This window comes from Rhinolophus sinicus, linkage group LG07 (genome assembly GCF_036562045.2).
Source record: "Rhinolophus sinicus isolate RSC01 linkage group LG07, ASM3656204v1, whole genome shotgun sequence".
In the NCBI taxonomy this organism is placed as follows: Eukaryota; Metazoa; Chordata; class Mammalia; order Chiroptera; family Rhinolophidae; genus Rhinolophus; species Rhinolophus sinicus.
Genome location: NC_133757.1, coordinates 74,040,075 through 74,064,030, shown reverse-complemented (window position 1 = coordinate 74,064,030; position 23,956 = coordinate 74,040,075). Strand labels below are relative to the sequence as shown.

At 48.3% G+C, this 23,956-nt stretch overlaps 1 protein-coding gene across 4 annotated transcripts; it reads left to right on the top strand.

The window, feature by feature from the left end:
• The first annotated feature begins 1,746 nt into the window (after nt 1–1,746).
• Nucleotides 1,747–23,571, top strand: STMN4 (stathmin 4). Of its 4 annotated transcripts, XM_074337773.1 has the most exons (8): nt 1,747–1,884; nt 15,805–15,896; nt 16,954–17,049; nt 17,730–17,810; nt 18,236–18,444; nt 19,762–19,953; nt 20,644–20,697; nt 22,935–23,571. In XM_074337773.1, the coding sequence occupies exons 2-7, from the start codon at nt 15,884–15,886 to the stop codon at nt 20,662–20,664; spliced, it is 612 nt and encodes a 203-aa protein (XP_074193874.1). In that variant the 5' UTR covers nt 1,747–1,884; nt 15,805–15,883; the 3' UTR covers nt 20,665–20,697; nt 22,935–23,571. The 4 variants fall into 4 exon arrangements, with proteins under 4 accessions (XP_074193874.1, XP_074193875.1, XP_019571008.1 ...); XM_074337774.1 differs by lacking the exon at nt 17,730–17,810; XM_019715449.2 differs by lacking the exon at nt 20,644–20,697.
• Nucleotides 23,572–23,956: the final 385 nt, after the last annotated feature.

Here is a 23,956-nt window from a genome sequence, read left to right as displayed (position 1 = left end):
GCTCTCCCTGCCTGATGTAAAGTGGGGTGCTTGGAGATACAAGTCCACATGGGACCCCTGCAGAACCACACAGGGCACTGGCCAGTGAGATGCCAACCAGTGGGTCTCAGCTGTGGGGTACAGGCCAGGGTCAGTGCCAGGGCCTCAGAACCTACTGCCTCTCCAGCCACCTGCAGAGTGACCACATGGCATGCCTATACATGCATGAACTGTGGTATGCAAATAAATGCTCATTGGTGCTCTTGCAGTTTAAAAGCATCATTTGAAAGCATGGGCTGAATTGAAGGTAAGTTTTTGTCATTATGTGTGTTCCCAGTTAGCAGGGGTGTGATGGCAGAGAGTGAGGGTCCATGAAATTGATTGTAGTTGAGCAAACCCTCCTTTAAAAGGGTGAGGTCATGAAATTCTGATACACGCTATGATGTAGATGAACTTTGAGGATGTTATGTGAAGTGGGGTAGGCCAGAAACAGAAGGAAAAATGTATGATTCCACTTACATGAGGTCAGACATGAGTTAATGAACTTGCCTGTTCTGGACAGGCAAATTCATTGAGACAAACGGAAAGTAGATTAGGGATTGAGGGGGATGTGGGGAGGGCGAACGCGGAGTGAGCGTTTAATGGGGACCGAGTTTCAGTTGGGGAAGATGAAAATGTTCTGGAGATGGATGGTGTGATGGTTATACAACAGTGTGAATGTATCTAATGCCATAGAACTGTACACTTAAAAATGGTTAAAATGGTAAATTTTATGTTATGTATATTTTACTACAATAAAAAATTTATCCCCCCCCTCAAGAAAAAGGGGGTGAGACTAGGCTGGGTGGTGGAGCCGTCTGTACCTGCCACAGGAGTGGAGACTAGAGGACACACCCAGGAAAGCTTTGATAGGGAGAAGCATTCTGGAGAAGAGGGGCTCGCTCGACAGGCGGTCTCCCCCTCAGCTGCCTCCTCCTGCCACCTCCAGCTGCCTGGCTGAAGATAGGCAGATTGAAAAGGTTACAGCAGAGGCTCCCTGCACCCTTTCCCTGAGGGAACTAAAAAGTTGCCTTGGATAACCCATCACCTCCCTTCAAGGTTCCACTTGTTTAGGAGTCTCCGGGGTAGGAGTGACGGCCCTCAGCTGCACTCATGATCTTCCTCCCTCTGGAAGGCCCAGGTGGTCTGGTTGGGTGTGAGGACCAACCAACGCTGGGCCAATAGCCACAGCACAGGTGAGGCCAATGTCACAGCGAAGTGGCCAGAGGGAAGCCCTGCCCCCCTGGGAGCTCTGGCAGCGCCCTCCCCAGCTCCAAGCCCTGGGGTGCGGCAGCCCCTCCTTGCCTTCTGAGTCACTGTTCAAACCCACCAGCCCTTCTGACAGAGCTGGAATCAGGCACCAAGCCCTCCGGGAAGCTATATTTAGGATTCATCTGTGCTTTCTGATTTCTCCCCTAGATCCCATCCTCTCCCACCCCCAGATCTGAAAGAGCTAAAGATGCTGGAAATCATTCATCATCCCCCCTCTCCAGGCGCTCTCTTTCACTGGGTGGCTTAACTTACAAGCTGTGCCTTCACCCCCACCTTTCCGTACCACTCCCTCTTCTTTCTTCATCCCCACCCTCACCCGCTGGTTCCCCAGCTTCACGGGCAGCATGGAAAGCAGGCTATTTGTCTGACATCATCTTCCACTCCCTGGCCTGCGAAGAGTTACTCACTCAGGCAATCCCTGGTCCGCCAGAGGAGACTGTCCAATTGCCAAGCAACCCACTGTTGGCCAATCACAGAGCTCAGAGGTGATGTCATGGCGAGAGCTGATCTGCGGTGCTGATGTGGAGAGAAGCCCAGGGTACTACTAATTGAGGGAGTGAGGAAGGAAGCAGCTCGCTTCTAACCGGACTGCAGGTAAGTAGAAATGATATGCAAATTATTTGAGGTTTTTTAAAGGAAAAAACGAAACAAAACAGCAGCGGCACAGAGGAAAAGCAGCAGGGGTCTGACACCTATTGTGTTGCCTTTTGGTTTCACTCAATCAATTAAACTTTGTCAAATTCTAGGGTAAACGGGGTGAGGAGAAAAGAATGCTTAGCAGAGGGGTGAGGGTGGGCTACAGGCGTTTCTTCCATTCCAGAGCTCAGGAGAGAGAGGACAGGCAGGAATCGTCTGGGTCAGATGTCCACGGTGAGCTTTTTTCTGCCTAAAAATGTTTTGTTGATGAGGGAGAAAGGTTTTGTTCAGAGTCCAGCTTCCCTGCAGCTGGCTCTGACCCCCAGACCCTTTTCCAGCGAGAAGCTGCCCTGTGTTTTACATTTCCTTTCTCAGCCCCGGCTTTTCTCCTCTCCTTTTCCCATTGTATTGTCCTTTTCTTTCTTCTCTATCTATACTGGCTTACTTTTTTCTCTTGGTTCTAAAGATGCAGTGAGATCACCACCTCTTCCTCACCCCGCCCCACCCTGAGGTCAGCCTTATCCTACCTGCGCAGGGTGGCTGGCTGTAAAGCTGCAAACTGCGGGGACCCACAACTGCCACGCCCTGGTCGCTGCCTGTGGCGGAGCCAGGACCCTCTTTGCTCAGCCCGCCACTTTCACCTGGAGTTTAGGCACTGTCCTCTTCTCATGTGGGACCCAGGGATTTGCTGTCCAGTGGCCAGCTCTGTCCCCACATGGTGGTGCTGTCTTTGTTTTATTCCTCCCAGGAAGACACAGGCAGGTGTGGAAGAGTCCCATTGTCCTGAGAAAGGGCAGGCAGGTCTCCTGAACTCCTTGGAAGGCTCCGAAATATTCAGGCTGCTTGTTGGAACACCGGGGCAGGCACGCCCCATGTTTCAAAACCAAAAGAATTGCAGGAAGGATGGCCAGTGGTGGCCTGCTGGAGTCCTGCAGGGACGGTAGGAGGTTTAGCAGGAAGGTGGGGGAAACTGTCTCTGCTGAGGCCCCTCTAGGGGGAATGAAACCTCTCCTATAGGCGGGGAGTCTGGGTGCCAGGGGGATGAGATCATCTGTCAGATGAGGAAATAATCATAGTGCTGGAGCAAGCGATGAGGAGGCAGAGGGGAAAGCTCCAGTCTCCCAGGGACATTGCCCTATCCTCTAGGGCCAGCCCAGCCCCTCTCCTCAGCTTACCCCAAGCTCCCACCTTGCTTTCTGGAACTATGCCTTCGCCCCTCCTTGAAGCCGACTTTCATCACCAGCGCCTGAGCCCCTGTCCGTGGGTCCCAGCCTTTCTGGGACAGGTTTGGAGTGGGTGAAGATCTTTAATTGTTAGATAGAGCCACCATAGAGCATTGTAAGGAGTGAGTTCCCCATCACAGAAGGCATTCAAATCAGAAGTTGGATGACCACACAGCAGGGTAGCTAGAGAAGAGATTTTTGCATTGTGTTAAAGACTGGTCTAGATGAATGCTTTTCAGACTGCTGATTGAGACCCATTAGTGGATTATGAAATCAACTTGTGGATTGTAACTGGTATTTTTTTTTTAATAAGATGGGATAAAATAGTGTAGAAAAAAAAGTCAGAACACATCCCATATAGTAGAGTAAACAATGTTTCCTGTACCATTTTTTAGTTATATATTTTCAGTTATATATTTATGTTTATGTTTCAGTTACATGTATATTCATGTGTATGCACGTCTGTCTGCCTGTATGTGTGGGTATCAGTGACCATATACATGTCAGTATCGTGACATATACATACCAGATTATTATATTAAAATGTAGCTCTTTATTGTGGGTTCCAGTAAGAAAAAGGTTTTAGAAACATTGGGGTGAAAAACCTTCCTTTTTCTAACTATAAGACTGGAAATCTATAGATAACACTTCCTGGACCGTGGATGTATTTTTATATTTTTTCATTTTCAGTTGTGATAAAATACACACAATATGCAATTTGCCATTATAACCATTGTTAAGTGTCCAGTTCAGTGGCATTAAGTACATTCACATTGTTGTGTGACCATCATCACAGTCCATCTCCAGGACTGTTCGCCTTTTTCCAAACCCCGTACCCATTAAACAATAACTCCCCTCCCCCCAGCCCCTGGCGGTTACCATTCTGATTGTGTCTCTATGAATTTGACATGTGAGTGGAATCCTGCAGTATTTGTCCTTTTGCGACTGGCTTATTTCACTGAGCATAATGTCCTCAAGTTTCGTGTTGTAGAGCATGAACTTCTTGAAATGAGAACTGTCTTGTTCATAGGTGTCCCTATTATCAGGTACAACATAAGTGCCCCAAACCCAAGTATTGTCTTACATGGAAAACTATGTCTCTTTCGGGAGATACTTATTCTAAAGGGCCCATCAAAGAGAGACAAGTGTGGTCCCCTGAGCAGACTGTTGAGCAGACACACAATTGGTGGTGGAGTAGTGGGAGTGTCTTGTAGCTTTGGCTGAATGTCTAGGTTTCATTTGGCTCCAGAAAAGAAATCCAAGAGCCAAGCAAGGTTGGCTGCCCTCTCTCATCCGACCAGGCCGTTTTAACCACATTTGCCCAATAGGACAGAGTGGGCCAACTGATGAGATTTAAAACAGAGTAGCAAAGATTGATGAACAGAGATCCAGAGAGTAAGGCAGTAGAACAGGAACCAGGGATAGAGAGCAAAGAAGGAAGAAGGGAGGAATGGAGGGAGAGAGAGGAGAGAGAAGATAGTATCTACCCTAACCCAACCATGTAGAAAGAAGGGGAAAATGCAGATCTTCCTGATTTTAAACAATTGGATATTTAAAACATCAAGGTCATAAGCAAAGAAAGGCTTAATTTTTCCTGAGCCCTTAAGATCCTCTCCCTAATTTCGCTTGATGTTTTTATATTATTTCCTATTTACCTGGAGATTCCCCTTTGGAGACATAGAATTCCCAGAGATTTTGAAGTCATGGGTGGGTAGAAATGAGACTTTTTTGGGGGGAAGATAGAAATTTTGGAGAAAATTATAAAATATGCAAAATGTAATTTTTATAATGCCCTGTAGGGAACCAAACTCTCTCTCTCTCTCTCTCTCTCTCTCTCTCTCTCTCTCTCTCTCTCTCTCTCTCTCTCTCTCTCTCTCTCTCTCAATGGCTTGGGAAATAAACATTCATCATGTACAATTTCGTTTGCTTATTAAGTTAGAATTTGCTATATTTAGAGATGTGATAGTCTGGAAAAGGTTACTTTTTCTGTTTTATTTTTTGGAGAGGAGTAAGGAAAAAAAAAAATCTCTCCTGCCATTTAAAAAGGATTTTTACAGGTTTTTGCATTTTCAGTCTCCACTAGGAAGATAGACAGACACACAGATGTAGTTATATTACACCCCACCTCCCCATACACCCTTCTTCTTCTCCATCAAAGCTCACTGGCCTTTTTCATCAATTATAACTGACAGCCAGCAGGGTGTCCACCCCTTAGGGTCCTGCTGTCAGAGGTAGGTGGTGGGAGGCAGGAAGACAGAACGATCAGAAGGGACAGGAGTCTGGTGGTTGGCCTAATTTATGACAGGGCACAGGCAATCTGAGCATAGACTCTAGGGTGAAAGACCCCGTGGGGGAGGGGAAGGGGGATGGGCCGAACGCAGAGTTCCAGTGGATCATTTGGGTGTTGGTGCCCAGAAATCCAGACCGGGCTGGGAGCAAGATTCAAACTGAGCACAGTAGTCCCCACCCCTCATCGGTGGTTTCGCGTTCCACAGTTTCAGTTACTCTCAGTCAATAGTAGTCTGAAAATATTAAATGGAAAATTCCAGAAATGAAGGGTTCATACATTTTAACGTATGCACTGTTCTGAGTAGCATGCTGAACTCTCACGCCGTCCGCCTCTGTCCTGCGCGGGATGTGGCTCATCCCTTTGTCCATTGTCTCCACTCTGTGTCCTTGCCCCTCCCACTAGTTACTTAGTGGCTGGCTCGCTTACCACATAGACTGCCGAGGTATCCCAGCTTGTATCCAAGTCACCCTTATTTTCCTTAATAATGGCCCCAAAGCGCAAGGGTAGTGATGCTGGCAGTTCCGATATGCCAAAGAGAAGCCAGAAAGTGCTTTCTTTAAGGGCAAAGGTATGTATGAATAGGAAAAACATTATATATATATATATATATATATATATATATATATATATATATATATATATATATATAGTGTTCGGTGCTATCTACACTTTCAGGCATTGACTGGGGGTCTTCGCGCTTATTCCCCGTGGCTAGGGGAGGACTACTCCACGTGGAAACAAGTGGAAAGGCTCTGTCTGCTGACAGAGCAAACACAACTTGACTAGTGATGCTGGGACAGGTCTGTCTTCTGCACCTGCCACCAAACCGGAATTAAGGACTCGACAAGAGTCCTTCCTAGAAAAACATGACTCCAGGAGTAGTAGTCTAGCTCATACTTTTTTGAAAAAAATTTTTAAATCATATTAGAGAATTCAAGTTCAAAAAGCATATTGATAACAGTCACGAAGAAAGAAAACACTAGAATTTAGAGTCATCTAATCATAATCAACACGTTTACAAAACTAAATGCAATTGTCAAATGACTTCAGACTAGGGAAGATGTCTATTAAATTCATCATTTTCCTTCCTAGCATCTCCCATAGAGCATATAGTAGGCTCTCAATAAATACAGAGGGAGCCAAAAATATATATACACATTTTAAGGAAGGAAAAAACTATTAAAATTGTAATACTCAATATATACTGATAACAAAAGATGAATACAAGTCACGTTTGACTTCTGCAATTACAAGAGGTGGTCAAAGTGGTTACCCTCCGCGTAATTTTAACACAGTTTTTTCCTTGCTTAAAATGTGTATACATTTTTTTGGTACCCTCTGTATTTGTTGAATGAAATGTAAGAAAGAAATCGATAACGGCAATCCAGAACTGAAAATTTAGATCATTGTGACGAAACCAGAAGATTCGTAGGGCAAGGAAGTAAAACTATACTAAATCTCTCATCTCACACAGAGAAAACTGTTAGCTACTGTTTAATTCTTAATATAGTGAAATATAGGTATAAATGATTCTAACTTAAAGATAAAAACAAGATGTAAAACTTACAAAGCATTGGAGAAGAATGAAAGTACAAAGAAAACAAGAGTATTATGTCAAAAGATAAGAGTCTCCCTTTAGGTAGCTAAATGCAGGCCTGGCCACTGGCTGTGTGACTCAGGCTTAATCTTAATAAAGGCACAGAACATAATCAGCCCTCTCTCTCTTCATCTGAAAAAGGGTGGGAACTGAGAATGCTAGAGATCTCTGTGGCTCCACCCATCTGTGGGCAGAGAGGTTGACTCCTGAAAATGTCTGCAGATTCTATTGCTTGTGCTCTGCTGATATGAAAATTATTTCATTTGTTACACTTGGCAGGTCATACATGTGCATTTTAACAGGGGCTTTCTGAGGCAGTGCCTGACACAAAGGAGAGCTAGAGGGTGAGAATTTTAAGCACCATTTTAAGACCACCCGTAGTTGAGAGGCAGATTTGGAATAGATGAGCCTTTGTGTACTCTGCAAACACACGCCCTAAGCAATCATCTATCTTGCTTCCATTTATGCTTGGCCTTGGATTTGAGGAAGTACCATGAGACTTTACTGAAAACATCATGGGCTTTGATGGAAGAAGACTTGGGTTCAAATCTCATTTCCTCATTTTCTACTTGTATGACTTTGGACCAATCAAATCACTTACGTGAATTGACCAGTCGCATAGGTATAACAGTATCTATTTCATAGGAATTTGGGAGAATAAAATGAATATATATATATATATATATATATATATATATATATACCTCCATATTATAAATAATAGGCATAAGAAAAAAACTACAAGGAAATACCAAAATACCAATAGCAAAAAGTAACAAGATGACAGGGATTTCATTTCTTTTCTGTCACATACATGTTCTGAAATATGATGTTAATATGTTTGTAATTAAAACATTACATATACACATAAAATGCACATATGCATATATGTATATGAAAGTGCTTGCTAAACTGTAAAACACTATGAAATATTCCCACTGTTGTGACTAAGAGTAATGTGACACAGGCTTATTCCAGTGCTTCGACCCCAGGACCCCATGCGCTACCTGGGTCACAAAGCCTTGCAATTCCATCCAGTGACACTGAATAGAAGTCTGTGCCCTTGAACTTCCAATATTTTGATTCTTATATATATATATAGAGACTCGAAATAAAAATAGCCCAGAAAATGCCATCACTGTGGATTATTTGGGGCTGTCAATTTTCCTGGCTTAATTTTCCTTCTCTGGCTTGCCTCTCAATGTAGCTGTTACCTCAAGGGGCCTCTCAGACTCAGCCCTGCGTTTGACAACAGGGAACCCCTCCTTATTTCCTAGAAGCACAACTGAAGCCTGTTAGGTATTGGCTGGAAGTTGCTCTTGACCTCGGCTCCCGTCAGCTTTTCCTCATGAAGGTTTAGAAGCAAACCAGAGAGGAGTGATTAGACAAGCTCTAGTCCCTCAATGCTAGTGAATCACACGCTGCTCTGCTTTGTCCCGTTTCCCTCTGTGTGTCTCTCTCTAGCCCTCGGCCTGTGATCTAATACCCACCCCTCTCCCTTTATAACATGGTCCCTGTGACTGCCAGGGACTTGCCGAAGGCCCACACAGCACCTGTGAAATTTCCAGAGGCTCCAAATTCCCACCCAGGGGACCTGTTTCACTTTTTCATCATCAAAAAACCCTGTGGTTCTTTGAAAACCTAGCCAAAGGCTTGGCACAGAACTTAATATTCAATAAATATTGTGCAAAGAATGAAAACCACATTCATGAAAAAATAATGTACCTCTTAAAAAAAAAAATCCAAATAAAGACATATGGGTGCTAATCAGAGCCTTCCGGTTGCCATGAAATACCCAGGGTTATTGCACAGAGTTATGATTCCATGACATTTAAGTAGATGGTGCAGCTTATTTCACGTAAAAATATAACTTCAACAGGACTTTTAAAAAGACTGTTAATTGGCATGGACCTAAAGAGTCACCTTCCTGTGCTGCTTGCGGTCAGAGGACGTGGGTCAGACTCATTGCTTTCATGCCCCGGTTCTGTGCAGACTTCCTAGAGTGTCTCTGATCACATTTGGCAGGGATCACGCTATTCAAACGACTTAGATTTGCATTAGCTTCTTAGCCCTCAGAAATAGTCCACATGGGATGCACACATCCTGGTGGCATTATCTGGGCATTTCTTGCAGTGACAAAATGCTTGCTCCCTCGGGCCAACTGTCAGAGGTGCCACAGGAGGTCAGGTATGCACCCAATCAATGGCCATTTAGCATTTGAGAACTGGTTGCATTTCTCTGTCAGCAGCTCATTGACGGCGTTACAGAAAGCCTGGCAGTCTGACTCATTCTCTCTGGTCACAGAAATCCATCCGTCTGCTGTGGTGTCCCTTCTGTAGCCTCCTCTTCTCATTGCTGCTCTGAGGGGGTCCCCTGGAGGGCTGTTCCCTCACACTGTCGTGTGGGGGGGAGAGAAGGGATCAGCATGAAGGCAGAGCACAGACGCTGAAATCCAGAGGCTTGGATTCTGCTCTCATCTCTGCCACCAACTCAGTGTGACCTCAGGAGCTTTGGTCACCGGGGAGGAGGCTATTGGAATTTTGGAAGGGACAGTTGTTGTTGGTTGTGTGCAATGCACGATGCTTAGCCTATCTGGCCCCTGCCCAGCAAATGCCTATAGGATCTCCAGTCCAGTGCCCATCAAAAAGTCCCACGGCTTTTCTGGGAGGGAGGCTGCCCGTAGTTGAGAACCATTGGCTCGTGATTGCTAGTTCTCTCCATCTCTGACATTCTGATGTTCTCGAGGAAACTGAGGGACCCATGAGATCCCTCTTCAGTCAATAGCCTTTAGTCTAGACCAGGGGTGTCCAAACTGCGGCCCGCAGGCCAACTGCAGCCCACAATCCATTTTTAATTGGCCCGCAGCAAATTCCCAAATTATATTTAGTTTACTTAAATAAACCAAGTGAGGCAACACGTACTTCACCTCGAGTGAGTGGCCCGGCTGTTTGTGTATTTTACCTCATATGGCCCTTGATGAAAAACGTTGAAAAAAGTTTGGACACCACTGCTCTAGACCTTTGCTATCAGCCATCCCCACCCCCAATCAAAAGTTACTCATTCTATGTCTTATCTCTTCTTGGTGGGGCTATCGCTAACGAATTAATTTTACTAATTATGCTAATGGATCCATCCATCAGGAAAAATGTGTGATTACTCGCTTTGCCATATACAGACTCTCGGAGGCTGGAGCTGGGGGAAAGAAAGGTATGGAATCGGTTTGCAAACAGGAAAGCAGTCATGGGTGGGCTGCCAACAGTCCATGGTGGGACTCGTTCTAAGCAGGTCCTCATCACTTTCGACCTGGCCTTGGCTTCCAGCCTCCTCCTCCTCATCTTTGCCCCAGCTCATGCTGCCGGATGAGTCTTTTGCACTAGTAGCATAACCTAAAGACAAAGCCAAGCTGTAGGATGGAAATCCCAGCTTGGCCCCTTACTACCTGTTGGATATGGTGTAATTAAGCTCCCATCTCTTCATTATAAAAGAACTTCATAGAATAAATGGAGATAATGTCTGTGGTACAAAGCAAGGGCTCAATGAGTGGTGGCTATTATTATTGCTATTATCTTACCATCACCATTTCCTCTCCCCGTGTTCAAAAGATGTCAGTGGCTTCCTACTGAACAGAAGATAAAGTGCAAACTCTTTCCCTGGTCTAGAGGTCTCTGATCTTCCCGTTCTTATTCCAGCAATCAGTCTCAAAGCACCCTGCATGCAGCCCAGCGCACTCCTCTCTGTCCCACAATAAAACCCAGTCACATGCACAGCGTACAGTCGAGTTTAGAGGCATCGTAAGACGAGAGGCGTTGCAGAATCTAACGTGCGTAAGAACCTATCATACTCTCACCTTTGCCATCTGAAGCTTGAGTTCTCTTACCACCTGCCATGCTGGATCAGTGACTGACAGCACATGCCATGCTGGATCAGTGACTGACAGCGCTGGGCTGCTCAGGGAGGCCCCGCCTGTCGTCTACATCCATCAGAAGTCCTTGGGAGGGAGCACTGGGCAGGAGTCAGGAGACCACGGTCCTGAGCTCCAGCCCTGGTTCTGTGGTTATATCCTGAGTGACTATGATCGACCTTCAGTCGGGGGCCCTTTGGATCTTTGCTCCTGCTGAATGCGATCAGTTTGCTGATCTTCCGTAGGGGCAACCCAAGGCCTGGGATTGGCCTCTGCCGTAACGGAGCACATGCAAGGAGCCTGTGGGAGAGCCAGAGCTTTGCTTCTGCATGGGGTTTTATCCTATGATGCTATGATGTCTGATGCCCTCCCTGGAATCTCCCTCTGATGGGCCTGTCCCCGTGGCCTCAAGCCTACTTTGGCCTCCATTGTCTCTTAACCTTCATCCTTCCTCTGGGAATTCCTGGCATTCTGTTCTCTTGGGCAATAACACCCTTACTGCCCCCTCTCTGGAAGTCCCAGGATAGGCCTGGTGGTCCCGCTGCGTTGTGTGTGTTGCAGGCATGACAACATGACTGAAGCCACCAAGCCATTAACAGGTTTCACAGCACCATGAGAAACATGTAGGGCCCAGGCCTCTAGGACTAGGACTAGTGTGTGGGCCTTAGGGTTGATGGGACATGCCCAGGAAAATGACTTGGGTGGTTGGTGTCCAACATGGGAGAACAGAGACCTAAGAGCTGTTCTGAAGGGCTTCCAGGACATGGGTTAGCGTAACTAGAGCCTCTGAGTGGTGTGACTTCAGTCCAGGTCTAACCCAGAAGACAACATGGAGTTCTCACAGCCAGGCTGAGTGCTGGAGAGGCAGTGTGACCGGCCCTACCCAACACTGATGCCACAGGTCAACGAGCAATAAAGTCAGGCTCCCTGCTGTGGCTGCCACCAGCCAATGGCCTAGGGCCATTTTTGTGTGGCTGGGCCTTCCAGAAGAGTCTTGCCCTCCCCCCTGCTCCCTTACATCCTTTCTCACAATGTTCGATGGGCAGCAACATTTTTTGGGTTTGAGTGCCATAGAAGTGATGTAACTATTGGCCTGAGGATTTATAAGGGCCCCATGTGCCCAAAGGTACACCTATTAATAGTATCTTGAGGAAAACATCAGACTGTATATATAAACACTGGTAGATGAGATCCGGTGAAAGAATCATGGGTTTGAACCCTGGCTCTGTCATTTCCTGAGTGCATTAGTTTCTTATGACTGCTGTAACAAATTACCACACACTTGAGAGGCTTAAAATAACAGAAATTCATTTTCTCACTGTTTTGGTGTCTGAAAGTCCAAAATCCAGGTATCAGCAGGGCCATACTCCCTTCCAAAACTCTGGTGGCTTCTGGTAGCTCCAGGCTTTCTTGCCCTATGGTAGTCTCACTCCAATCTCTGCCTCCATCTTTGCATGGCCTCCTTCTCTCTGTGTGTCTTTCCTCTGTATGTCTCTTATAAGGACGACTGTCATTAGATTTACATGCCAGGTAAGATAAAACGATTTTGTCTCGATATCCTTGACTTAGTTAAATCTGCAAAGACCCTTTCCAAATAAAGTTACATTCACAAGTTGCAGGGGTTAGAACGTGGATATACCTTATGGAGGGGGACACCATTCAACCCGCCACACTGAATGGCCTTGGAAATGTCACTTAGCCTGTCCGAGCCTCAACTCCCACATCTACATGGCAGGGATAGTAATTCCTATGTCACAAAGTTATTATGAAAATTAAAGTGAATACATTTGTCACACAATAGATGCTCTCTAAATACATATTTTTAATTATGCAGATTCCAACCCTGTGAAACTGAGTTTTCTCAGTTACAAATCCCTTGGCCATACATACCTCTGTCCATCTCTAGGATGTCTCCTGTGCCCTGCCCTGGTCTTCCTTCTGTGCCCCTTGGACTTGTGTTCTCTACCTGGTTCCTCCTGCTCCTAAAACTCCTAGCCCAGTATCTTCCAGAGAATTATAGAAAGCACTCATTACATGTTTTAATTAAGTCATATCCTCAGGCCAGATTGCCTTTCCTGGAGTCCCCAGGACCATGGAGGAACCAGCAGTTAACATCTAGTCCCTCCACTGGCCACAGGGAAGAGCTTACAAGTCAGAAGACCTGGCTCCTAGAGCCAGCTCTACCACCAACTAGCTGTGTGACCTTAGCCAAAAATCTTACCTTCTCTGAGCCCCAGGTTCATCTGAAAACAAAGCTGATGATGCCTGTCTTGTCGGCCTAGCCCAGCCTCGTGCAAATGCAGATGACAGGGACTGTCAAGTGCCCTGTGAGTGTAGGGTCTTAATTATTATGCCCAGCTCAGGCTGAGGGGCATGGTCCCTAATGCCACTCCTTTAGAAGAAGCTCAGCTCAGTCTCCCTTCTTTTTCAAGGTGTCCTCTATCTCCCTTCACCTATTTGGACCCCACTTCTACTCCAGTACCTACATTAAAGTCTGAGGCCACTCCCTCTCCTGGCAAGGGCTCCCTCTGGCAGCTGCCTCAGCTATCAGCCTGGTAGTGAGTGGAGACTGTGTAGAATGTGGCCTCCTGACCAGGGACGTCGCACCCAGGCACGCAGGCCCACCTCCCTGTTCAGGGATTCACTGGTACTATCAGGATCAACTTGACTCTGAGGAGAGAGGCCCATTGTGCTGCACTGGGAGGGATGTGGAAGGCGCCTCTGGCTCCAAAGCACAAGGAGAAGACTGAGGAGACGCTGCGGGACAGAGCCCTCTAAGGCCCGCTGACCCGGCTTCAAGTCTCTGCGCTTTCACTTTCTAGCTGCAAGCGCAAAAATCCTCGGAGCCTCCGTTTCCTCATCTGCAAATGGGGACAATAGTCCTTACTTGCAGGGCTGGTGAGAACCAGGGGTAATGACGCTGAAGCAGGCATGTGGTAACTGGTAGCCACCCTGATGAAACAGGCAAAGGAAAGGCACCGAAAGGAACATTTTTATTAAGCACCCCCTTTCTGCTGGAGGCTGTACATAGGCAGCTCTCATTTAATTTATACGACTCGGGGCAGAATTAAGGGGGCTCCGGAATGCAACGTCAGGCCTGTGAATTGACTTGTGACAGCTAGTAAGAGAGATGAAGTGTTTGTCTGACTCCATTCAGGACGAGCCCTAAAGCTGAGGCTCAGCCCACTGCTCCCATCCCCTCTCCTGCTGTCCCCAGCCAGTAGGAACGCTGGTCCCTGAGGGAAAACATTTCATGTAGGAGGGAAAGGGCTTCTACATCAGCCTCAGGGTCTCTTTGTGTCATGAGGATGCAGGCAGGGAAGCTGTAGGCTCACGCCCCTCTCCACTGGCACAGCGACCACTGAGGTAACTGTTAGTCAGGGTTCTCCAGAGGGACAGAACAAATAGGATAGATAGATATAGACAGATATAGACATAAATATAGCTATAGACATAGATAGATACATTGAGAGAAATGTATTTTGAGGGATTGGCTCCTGCAATGATGCAGGCTGAGAAGGCCCATGAGGAGCCATCTGCAAGCTGGAAGCCCAGGAAAGCTGGTGGTATCATTCCATTCAGTCAGAAGGCCCCGGAACCAGGAGCTTACCCATGTCCGAGGGCAGAAGAATATGGAGGTCCCAGCTCAAGCAGAGAGCAAATTTGCCCTTTCTCTGCCTTTTTGTTATACTCAGGTCCTCAACAGAATGCATGAGGCCCACCCTCACTGGGGAGGGCCATCTTTGCTCAGTCTATCGACTCAAATGTTAATTTCTTTCAGAGACATTCTTACAGACACATGAAAAACAATGTTTTACCAGCTATGTGGGCATCCCTCAGCCCAGTCAAGTTGACACAGAAGTTAACCATCACAGTGGTCAAGGATCAAGTGGTTGTGACAGCCATTCACTGCTATTTCTCACTCCATCGAATGAATAGTAGCCGTCAGTACAGGCCCATTACCTACCATCCGCCAGACACTCTCTGATCTGCTCACTCCTTGCCTCTTGTTTCCACCTGCTTCTCCTTCACACTTTCTGGTCCAGCATCAACCAGCTTGAGATCCTCATAGACACCAAGCCTTCTCAGCCCTGCCCCTTGTATGTACTATTTTTAGCAGAATGCCCTCCCTACTGTCTCCTGCCTAATGTAAGACTCAGTTTAGGTGCTGCTAATACCAGGGAGCCTTCCCTGGCTCCCCCGTCCTCCTGCAGAGTACAGAGTCCCTTCTCTGTACTCCCACGGTCACCCGCACACCAATCACCACATCTGCACTGACCACGTTATGATGACATCATTCCTTAAGACCGTTCATTCTTCTCATTGTCAGAGGCCATCTTACCTGGGAATCAAGGAATGCTTAGGGCAGTGGTTCTTGGAGGGAAGGGAGTGAGAGGGCATATGAAGGGGTATTTGGACATCCTGTGTCCAGTCCCCTCTCACCCATATCGGAATGGGCTGCTGTGGAAGGAAGCTCCGTGTGGGTGTAGGCAGAGATTCACAACACAGTTATTTTGTGAATGTCTCCCATGTAATTTGGATTTAAGATTAATCTCTCACCCTCATCCTTGCTTTGGGCCAGACCAGTGAGCTATGCAGGGAGACAGATGAGCACCCTTTGATTCATACAGTTTGGGGAAACCCATGTCTGCACACTCAGGGGGCTTGAGATTGGGAGCCAATTAAGAAACTATCATTAGCCCATGGAAGCTGAACTTGACTGGGGTGATGTGGGAGAGGTGGCTGGTGTCTGGGAAAGAGAGAGTAGGTGTGGGGATGAGGCATCTCTTGGGGTTCTTGCCCCGCTTGTGTAAGACTTTCCTTATGGGAATAACCCATCAGCGGTAAAATACTCTCTTTTTTTCAGACTTATGACAGTGTCCTGAGCTGGTGACAGACCTCATCTGTGACTTTCAGTTGGATTCAGCTCTCACATTCCAGAAAACATGACCCTGGCTGGTAGGTATAAAACCATGTACGTGACGGGGGCACCAAAGCACAGGGTATTTCTGTACATGCATATAAGTACTTACACACTCACAGAAAAAAAGACGGATGGGAATGACAGCCAAGAGTTAAAATTGGTTATCTCTAGACAGTGGGTGGGACCCCAGCCAAGCTCTCCTTCCTTTTGCTCGTGTGTTTTAAAAGTTTTTACAATACACATGTATTATTCTTGCAGTTAATTATGTTTTTAATTTGGAAAAGAAAATGAGGAGGAGAGTGCCAGGGCAGCGCGCTGAGCGTTAAGCTGAGAGAGCCTGAGTGTGCCTGGGCTTTAAAAATGGTGTGCTGCCCCAAGGCTGTGGGGGAGGTGGGTCCTGCCAGGAGCACAGTGCCAGGGTGGCAGTGGGCTGGCCGTCGACACGTCAGCTCTGATTCGTGACCTTCTGGTTTGCAAATCCTCCCCAGGCACAGGAAGACTAGACAATGGTGGCAGTACCGTTCCATGGTGTCCTCGTGGACACCAGCCCCTCTGGCTGTGACCACTGCACTGGGAAGGTCAGGGAAGGCTCACAGGCTGAGCTCACCACCCAGGGAAGGGTGAGACCAAAAGGATGGGGGTGAGCTTCCTTACCCTTCAGGGAAGCACTGCCAAGTACTTTGAGTAAAATGGAGTGTGGATTTCCTGCCGGCTGAACATCCTAGGCAAGTGTGGGGAGAGAGCTGAGTCCAGGGTGCTAGGCTGGGGTGAAAGCGCTGGTGCTGGGGGTCTTTCTCTGGACATTTTGCATTTCACACTGTGAAGGAAGACGATGCACTGAGGGAAAGATGGTGTCATCTGGGTGCTCTGGAAGGCTCAGGTTCTCATAGGTGACAGAAGCGGGTCCAAATCACACACAGGACTCCTAAAGAGGCTCACTTGGGGCAAAGAGGGGGTCCCCAGCCAAAGGGTAGGTCTGGGTGCCTCTGTGGAACCTGGGGACCCCCAGCTGCTTGGGCATCCAGCCTCACAGGGCTGCTGGCTCTGAGACTAGGAGGAGAGAGCATTTTCACCTCCTGGGTGTTTCCGCAGCCTACAAAGAGAAGATGAAGGAACTCCCGTTGGTGTCCTTGTTCTGCTCCTGCTTCCTGGCCGACCCCCTGAATAAGTCATCCTATAAATATGAAGGTAAGTGAGGGCTGTCGTTGGGAGAGTAATGGCTGGAGAGGTCCCGTGGCTCGCATTCATGAGTACAGCACCCCCTACCTCAATTTCCTGACCGCCTCCTCCTCACAGCACCTTTTCTCTCCCCGAGCCAGTAAAACCACTGCAGCTAATTCTGAGGGTCTAGGCAGCCGGTGATGGCAGGCGTGGGGCTAGGCCTGGGGGAGCAGGCAGCAGGGGAAGGTCTGAATAGAGCTGCTGCAGAGAGCTCTTGATTTTAGCTTTTGTTCATTCACTGAACAATGGGTGCTGAGGAAGATGGAGAAGTGAAGCAGAGCTTATGCTCCCCCGGAACACCTAGACTAGAAGAGGAGGCAAGACAGGTGTAAACTGCTAGATTCCACGGTCGCCAAGTCTCCTGCGTGAATGGTAGAAAACGCTCTGGGAGAGTCCAGAGGTGGGCAGACGACTTGCACCTGCAGCCACCCAGGGACGCTCTGTGATAGCCGTGCTGACAGGTTCCCAGGACACCGTGTCCCAGGATGCGAGCAGGGAGCCCCGGATGACCACGTCCTGATTAGGGGTGCTCGGAGCACAGGCCGCCTCTGAATTTCCTGGGGGTTCAAAGAAAGGGATGGGTTTGGTCTGGAAATGAGAACTGGAGGTGCTCGGGTTACCTGAGACTGTTTTTCTCTGTTGTTTAGGCTGGTGTGGGAGACAGTGTAGGAGAAAAGATCAAAGCCAGCGGAAAGACAGTGCTGACTGGAGAGAAAGAAGAGAGCAGGGTAGGAGGGAGAGGGGGAGAGGTGTCAACAGGCTGAGCCATCAGACTGGTAGTGGGTTGGAGAGTGGACGGGTGGTGGGTGGTGGGTAAATGTACCACTCTCAGCCACCATAGATGACAATTTGAGTAAGAGCTCAACTATGAGAGGAACCTTGTGGCAGAAGCAAAAGCAAAAGCAGCTGCTACAGCCATTATTAGAAAACACATATCCTGGGACTCTAAACTGGCAACCTGAGACGCCACTGTGGCTACCAACCACCAGCCCCATCAGAGCCCACTGACCCCAGGTGTCATGTTCAGGACAGACCTAGAACCCTGGTCATTGGTTTGCCTTGGGGACCCCAGATCTCCTACGTATGTGTGCATGCTTTATGGGTGCCCATGTAGTCTTCAGGGGGTGAGCAGCCCCTTTTCTGCTCTCTGCAGCAGACACAGTGGACCTGAACTGGTGTGTAATCTCTGACATGGAAGTCATTGAGCTGAACAAGTGCACCTCAGGCCAGTCCTTCGAAGTCATCCTGAAGCCGCCTTCCTTTGATGGGGTGCCCGAGTTCAATGCCTCCCTACCCAGACGGCGAGATCCATCACTGGAAGAGATACAGAAGAAACTAGAAGCAGCTGAGGAGCGAAGAAAGGTAAGTGCTGTGCTTTCTTCTTTCCATTTCAGCAGGAGGGGGAGGGAGCTGGAGAAGATAGGTGGTGGCCCTGAGCTGGGTAAGGTTACCACCAACCCACACATACTTAAAACAGCACCTCCCATGTGCAAGGCAGAGCATGAGGCACCACTGAGCAAAACAAAGAAGTAGAAGTCCCTCATCTCTAGGAGCTTACAGTTTGGTTAGGAGGATAAGGCACTGCATTACATACCTCCAAGAGGTGGCCTTATATGTACAGTGACAAGAGTGAGCCATAGACAAGCACTGAAGATTTAAGGAAAGTCTAGACAATTAAGAAAGGGATCCTGGGGCTGGCCCAGTGGCTCAGGCGGTTAGAGCTCCATGCTCCTAACTCCGAAGGCTGCCGGTTCGATTCCCACATGGGTCACATGGGTCAGTGAGCTCTCAACCACAAGGTTGCCAGTTCAACTCCTCGAGTCCCCCAAGGGATGGTGGGCAGCGCCCCCTACAACTAAGATTGAACACGGCACCTTGAGCTGAGCTGCCGCTGAGCTCCCAGATGGCTCAGTTGGTTGGAGTGAGTCCTCTCAACCACAAGGTTGCCAGTTCGACTCCCACAAGAGATGGCGGGCTGTGCCCCCTGCAACTAGCAAGGGCAACTGGACCTGGAGCTGAGCTGCGCCCTCCACAACTAAGACTGAAAGGACAACAACTTGAAGCTGAACAGCACCCTCCACAACTAAGATTGAAAGGACAACAACTTGACTTGGAAAAAAAAGGCCTGGAAGTACACACTGTTCCCCAATAAAGTCCTGTTCCCCTTCCCCAATAAAATCTTTAAAAAGAAAGGGCTCCTTAGTTGGTGTGCCTGCCATGTTTCCCATTAATTCTGTAGGGCCCAACTCTGACGCCATCTTTGTATAAGCTTTCTTCATCTTTCAAGCAGAAAATAATCTCCTCCCTTGAGTCCCTACAGCACTTCCTCTCTACCTCTTAAGACATACGTCACATGCTAGTCTGGGTTAGAATTACTTATGAATATCTTATCTGTACTATACTTTTTTCTTCCCCAAGTTGTTAGAATAGTGCCTGGCACATGGTATATGGTCACTTAGTATTTGTGAATGAGTGAATGAATGAATGATGGCAATGAGAAAAAGACAACTGAATGTGTGGTGGGAGAACCCAGGAAGTGTCTATGCTTCCTGCTAATGGACCAGAGACGCAGCTGAGGGAGGGGTGTGTTCTGGGTGTGGAGCTTTTAGGTCGTGATGGTAAAAATATCCCTGCTCTGCTCACCTTCAAGGGTCTCTTTCTGCCTTTGTACTTCCCCAGTACCAGGAAGCTGAGCTCCTGAAGCATCTGGCAGAGAAACGAGAACATGAGCGGGAGGTGATCCAAAAAGCCATTGAGGAAAACAACAACTTCATCAAGATGGCCAAGGAAAAACTAGCCCAGAAGATGGAATCTAATAAGGAGAACCGGGAGGCTCACCTTGCTGCCATGTTGGAACGGCTGCAAGAGAAGGTAAGTGGTCTTGGATCAGCGAGGAGACTCCTGGGATACTCTCTTCCTTCTGTGGCAAGTATAACGGATTTATATGTCATTTCAGGGAGCAAGCAGCGTCAGGCAGGAATGGGGGTATTTCTGTCAGGCTGGGTACTTCACGAGTTCCAAGGGATGCTTTGGGGAATCACAGACAAGAAACACAAACTGAGCGCTGGCATTCCCTGGGGGACGTGCTGCACAGCTACACAATTGAAATTTCTTATTATCTTAGGGCGATTAGACCTCTTATCATCTAGAGAAAGCCTGCCTGATGCAAAGGAGGAGGGATAAACAAGCAGTTGTACACTCCTGGCTTCGTCCTTGAATGGACTGGTTCAATTCACTGGAAGATGCTGACTTGAGCTCTTGGCTCTAAGCCAAGGGCATGATGCGCTGAGCTGCCCATTGAGCAGAAAACATAATTTTCTCCAAATCTCTTGACATGGACTGAGGGAGTCACAGGTCTTTCCAAGATGCTGCCTTTTGTCAATAAACTAAACGGTGTCACCTGAATATGAGAAACATGAGAGACTGGGGTTGGTCCCACGTGTCAGCAGAGTAACAGCCCGTTCTGCTGAGAACATGATGGCCTCATTTCCCGAGTCTCAAGGCTGCCCCAGTTTCTCCTGCAGCTCCGGGGAGGGCTCCAGCTCTGTGTTTCATTTCCAGGAGCCGCCTGCTGCGCGGTGACTCCGGGGACCCGATCGGTGGCCTCGTCCCATGGTGAGCAGCGTGGTCCCCGCTCCTCCCTGCCCATCCACCTAGACTCTCAGGCACTTCAAAAGAGCTGCTAGAAAGATCTGGTTTCTTCACGGGGACCTGAATGTTGCATAGACCCTGCAGCTAACCAGCATGGGGCAGCCCCTCCTCTCATAGACTCCATCCTTCTGGGGGCAGCAAGGCCTCCACCACGTGTTAGACGGAAGGGAAGTGATCTGGGTATGATTCAAGGCTTTCCCAGTTATCCAGAGGGATGGTTAGGAGCAAACTCTTATAGGAAAAAAATCTTGGGTTGGGATAGGATGGGGCATGGGCTCTCAGGAAGAACCCAGAGGAAACAATGAAGACTAGAGCCATGACATGGCATTTGAAAGATTGTAAAACACTTCAATTTCACCATACACCTAGCCTCACAACCAGTCCATGAGGTAAGCGGGAGAGGTGTTATCCTTATTTTATCATTGAGGAAACCATGTCAGAGAAGGTCAAATGACTTGCCCAGGGTCACACCGCCACTGAGCAGTGTTACTGGGACTAGAACTCAGTTCTTTGGCTACAAACTGGTGGTTCTTTCCATGCTTGTTTAAGGAAGATCAGCCCATAATCGTCCTGCCAGCCTTTTGTCAGAGAGGTGGCCATTGGAGGCCATGGAAAGGGAGTCCAGAAACCCTGGGTTGTGTCCAGTGAGCTCACCTGGGCATGGAGGTAGATTCCAAAATGGAGAGATTGGGAAGGCTCACAGTCTGGGGTAATAGCTTTGGAGGTCAGGTAAGACTCAAAGAAGCAAGATGTCAGAGCAGAAACTTGAATGGGCATCTCTCCCTGGGCATTTTGACCTCTATTTATCATTCCCCACCTGAAGGCAAAAGGTAAAACAATATAGGTGTGTCGTTTCTGCCCTGCCTCAGGCCAGGTGCATCTTCAACAATACCTCTGTGTCCGTATTTGTGTGGGTCACTGGCCACCTGCAGCAGACTCACCTGGTGTCAAGTTTCACGCTACAGATATCTGACTTCAAAGCCCTATAAGAGGAGGGCCTACTCACCCCAGACCTACTCACGCTGGCTCTCTAGGGATGGTGCCTGAGGACCTTCAGTTTAATACCTTCCTAGGTCCTACTGATACATAGCAAGGCTAAGAACCACTGCCTTTGATGTAACATTCCCCATTCCTTCCCAGAAGCATGGAAAATTCTAGGGTCTCTCCAGGGACAGATTTGTAGTTTAAGGTATATTCTGAGAACCTGGACTGCCTCAGGGGTCCTGCCCAGGCTGAGTTTTCGTGTGATGTGATGCTATTTGGGTGGATGCCAGAGTCTGGCACAGACAATATTTATTAAGCACCTACTATACGCAAGGAGCTATAGAAGGAACTGGGGGTTACCAAGAAGAACAAGGCCTGCTCCCTGCCCACAAGGAAGTCACCACATAGAGTACCTGGATATACATATACACAATGAATAAGTCGTAATGTAAGGCAGACCATGATAAGCCCGACAGGTGAACATTAAAATCGCAGAATTCTAAAGGTAAGAGTCTCCCATGCATGCCCTTCTCTTTCAGGACCAGAGAACTGAGGCCGATCAGTGAAGTTGAGTTGCTCAAGGTCACAGCTGATAGGGCTTTGAAGTCAGATCCCATCTTTTGGCTTGATTACGATGTGAAACAAAAGAGGGTTCTCTTAATACACTTGTAAGAAAGCTCACCGTTTGGAGTTGGACATTTCCAAAAGTTCTTCAGTCCATTTACACTTTCAGAGCCCCCATCTTTCACCAAGGGGCTTAGCTTGGTGCAAGCTAGCTCTCAGAAGGAGATGGGCAAGAAATAAAAGCAGCAGTCAAGTTGCATGTGTGTGTAGGGGACGCTTGCAATGAGGCCTGTCTATTCTGCCTGTTCCTCCAGCGGCCACCCTGAGTGACTCCTTCTATTACATCGAGCAGCACAATTCAGTGCAACCCCCAGGATGGGCAGGTGAGGGAGGGAGAGGCTGGTGGGCCCTGCGCTTGCTGTGAGGCGCATCTCCCACAGCAGGTTGGCCCCTGTCACTGAGCTCCCTGGAGACAGACCAGCAGGCTTGATGACCTGCCTCCTGCCAGTCTCACCTGCTACCTTCTGCCCCTTCTCAGGACGCCTTGAGACCCTGCTCTTCACTTCCAGTGGCGGCCATTCTTTGGGTTCTCTTGTTCCACCTCCCTTTTTCCTCCCGGGGTGACGTGCCCTTTTCCCTCTCTTCCCTCTCAGGACAAGCACGCAGAAGAGGTGCGGAAAAACAAGGAGCTGAAGGAAGAGGCCTCCAGGTAAAGCCCAGAGGCCAGAGAAGTTTCCAGAACAGCTGGACAACTCCAGCAGCTCCACAGTTCCCGAGGCAGCCTCGCCCGCCGCCGGCTGCTCTCCCAGCACTGGGGTTTGGGGGGAGGGGGGTGGCCAGGGGTGTTTCCTCTGCTTTTGGTGTTTGTACATGTAAAGAATTGACCAGTGAAGCCATCCTATTTGTTTCTGGGGAACAATGATGGGGTGGGAGAGGGGAGAGGAGAGAGGTGGGGAAAGGGAGATGGAGGACTCACGGACATTGCAACCCTGCCTACCGCAAACTCAGGTCAAGTCCTCGGCTTTTGTTTACCATGAGCGTCCAGGCACCGTGTTGAGGGAAGTTGAAAACAGAGCAGTAGAAGACCGAGTGAAGGGCTGAGTCCTGGGGGTGGGACAGGGGTGGGGTGGGTGGGGGTAGTGGCTGCAGCCTGTGGCCAGAGATGCCTAGCAAGGGGGTGGGGACCCACAGGTGTTGCTTCAGCCCTGCAACAGGTGGGATGAGGTCTGAGTGTGTGTGTGTTAACCATCATCTTTTTGATCATCATGACCAATGAAATATTTACTCCAAGTCTCCGCTTCTTTATTTCCTGAATTGGTCTTCGGGTGATTGATAGAGTGTTTTTGATTTGGGCTCCCACCCGCCAGGGCAGATGACCCTTTTGTTCCTCAGTTTGATCATCAGGGCATCTGAAGTGCTGGGCGAGGTGGTTAAAACATGTCAGCCTTTGGCATATCTGGAAAGTTTTCTCCCTCTTCTCCCTCTTCTCCTTCTCCTCCTCCTCCTCCCCCCCTCCTCCTTCATCATCCTTTATTGAATTGAGTGCACTGGATTGATGAGAAAAAGTCGATCTTCCTTTCTATGGACGGACATTCTGCTATGGTCCCCAAGAAGCACAGTAAGAAGGGGGTCCTCCTCACACTGGGAGAGCGGGATTGGAGGCGGTCACCAAAGG

Excerpts from the sequence above, each read along its gene's own strand:
- STMN4 (XM_019715449.2), top strand. Across the intron at positions 17,811-18,235 it reads GAGAGAAAGAAGAGAGCAGG|CAGACACAGTGGACCTGAAC; the intron begins GTAGGAGGGAGA and ends TGCTCTCTGCAG. Across the intron at positions 19,954-22,934 it reads TGGAACGGCTGCAAGAGAAG|GACAAGCACGCAGAAGAGGT; the intron begins GTAAGTGGTCTT and ends CTTCCCTCTCAG.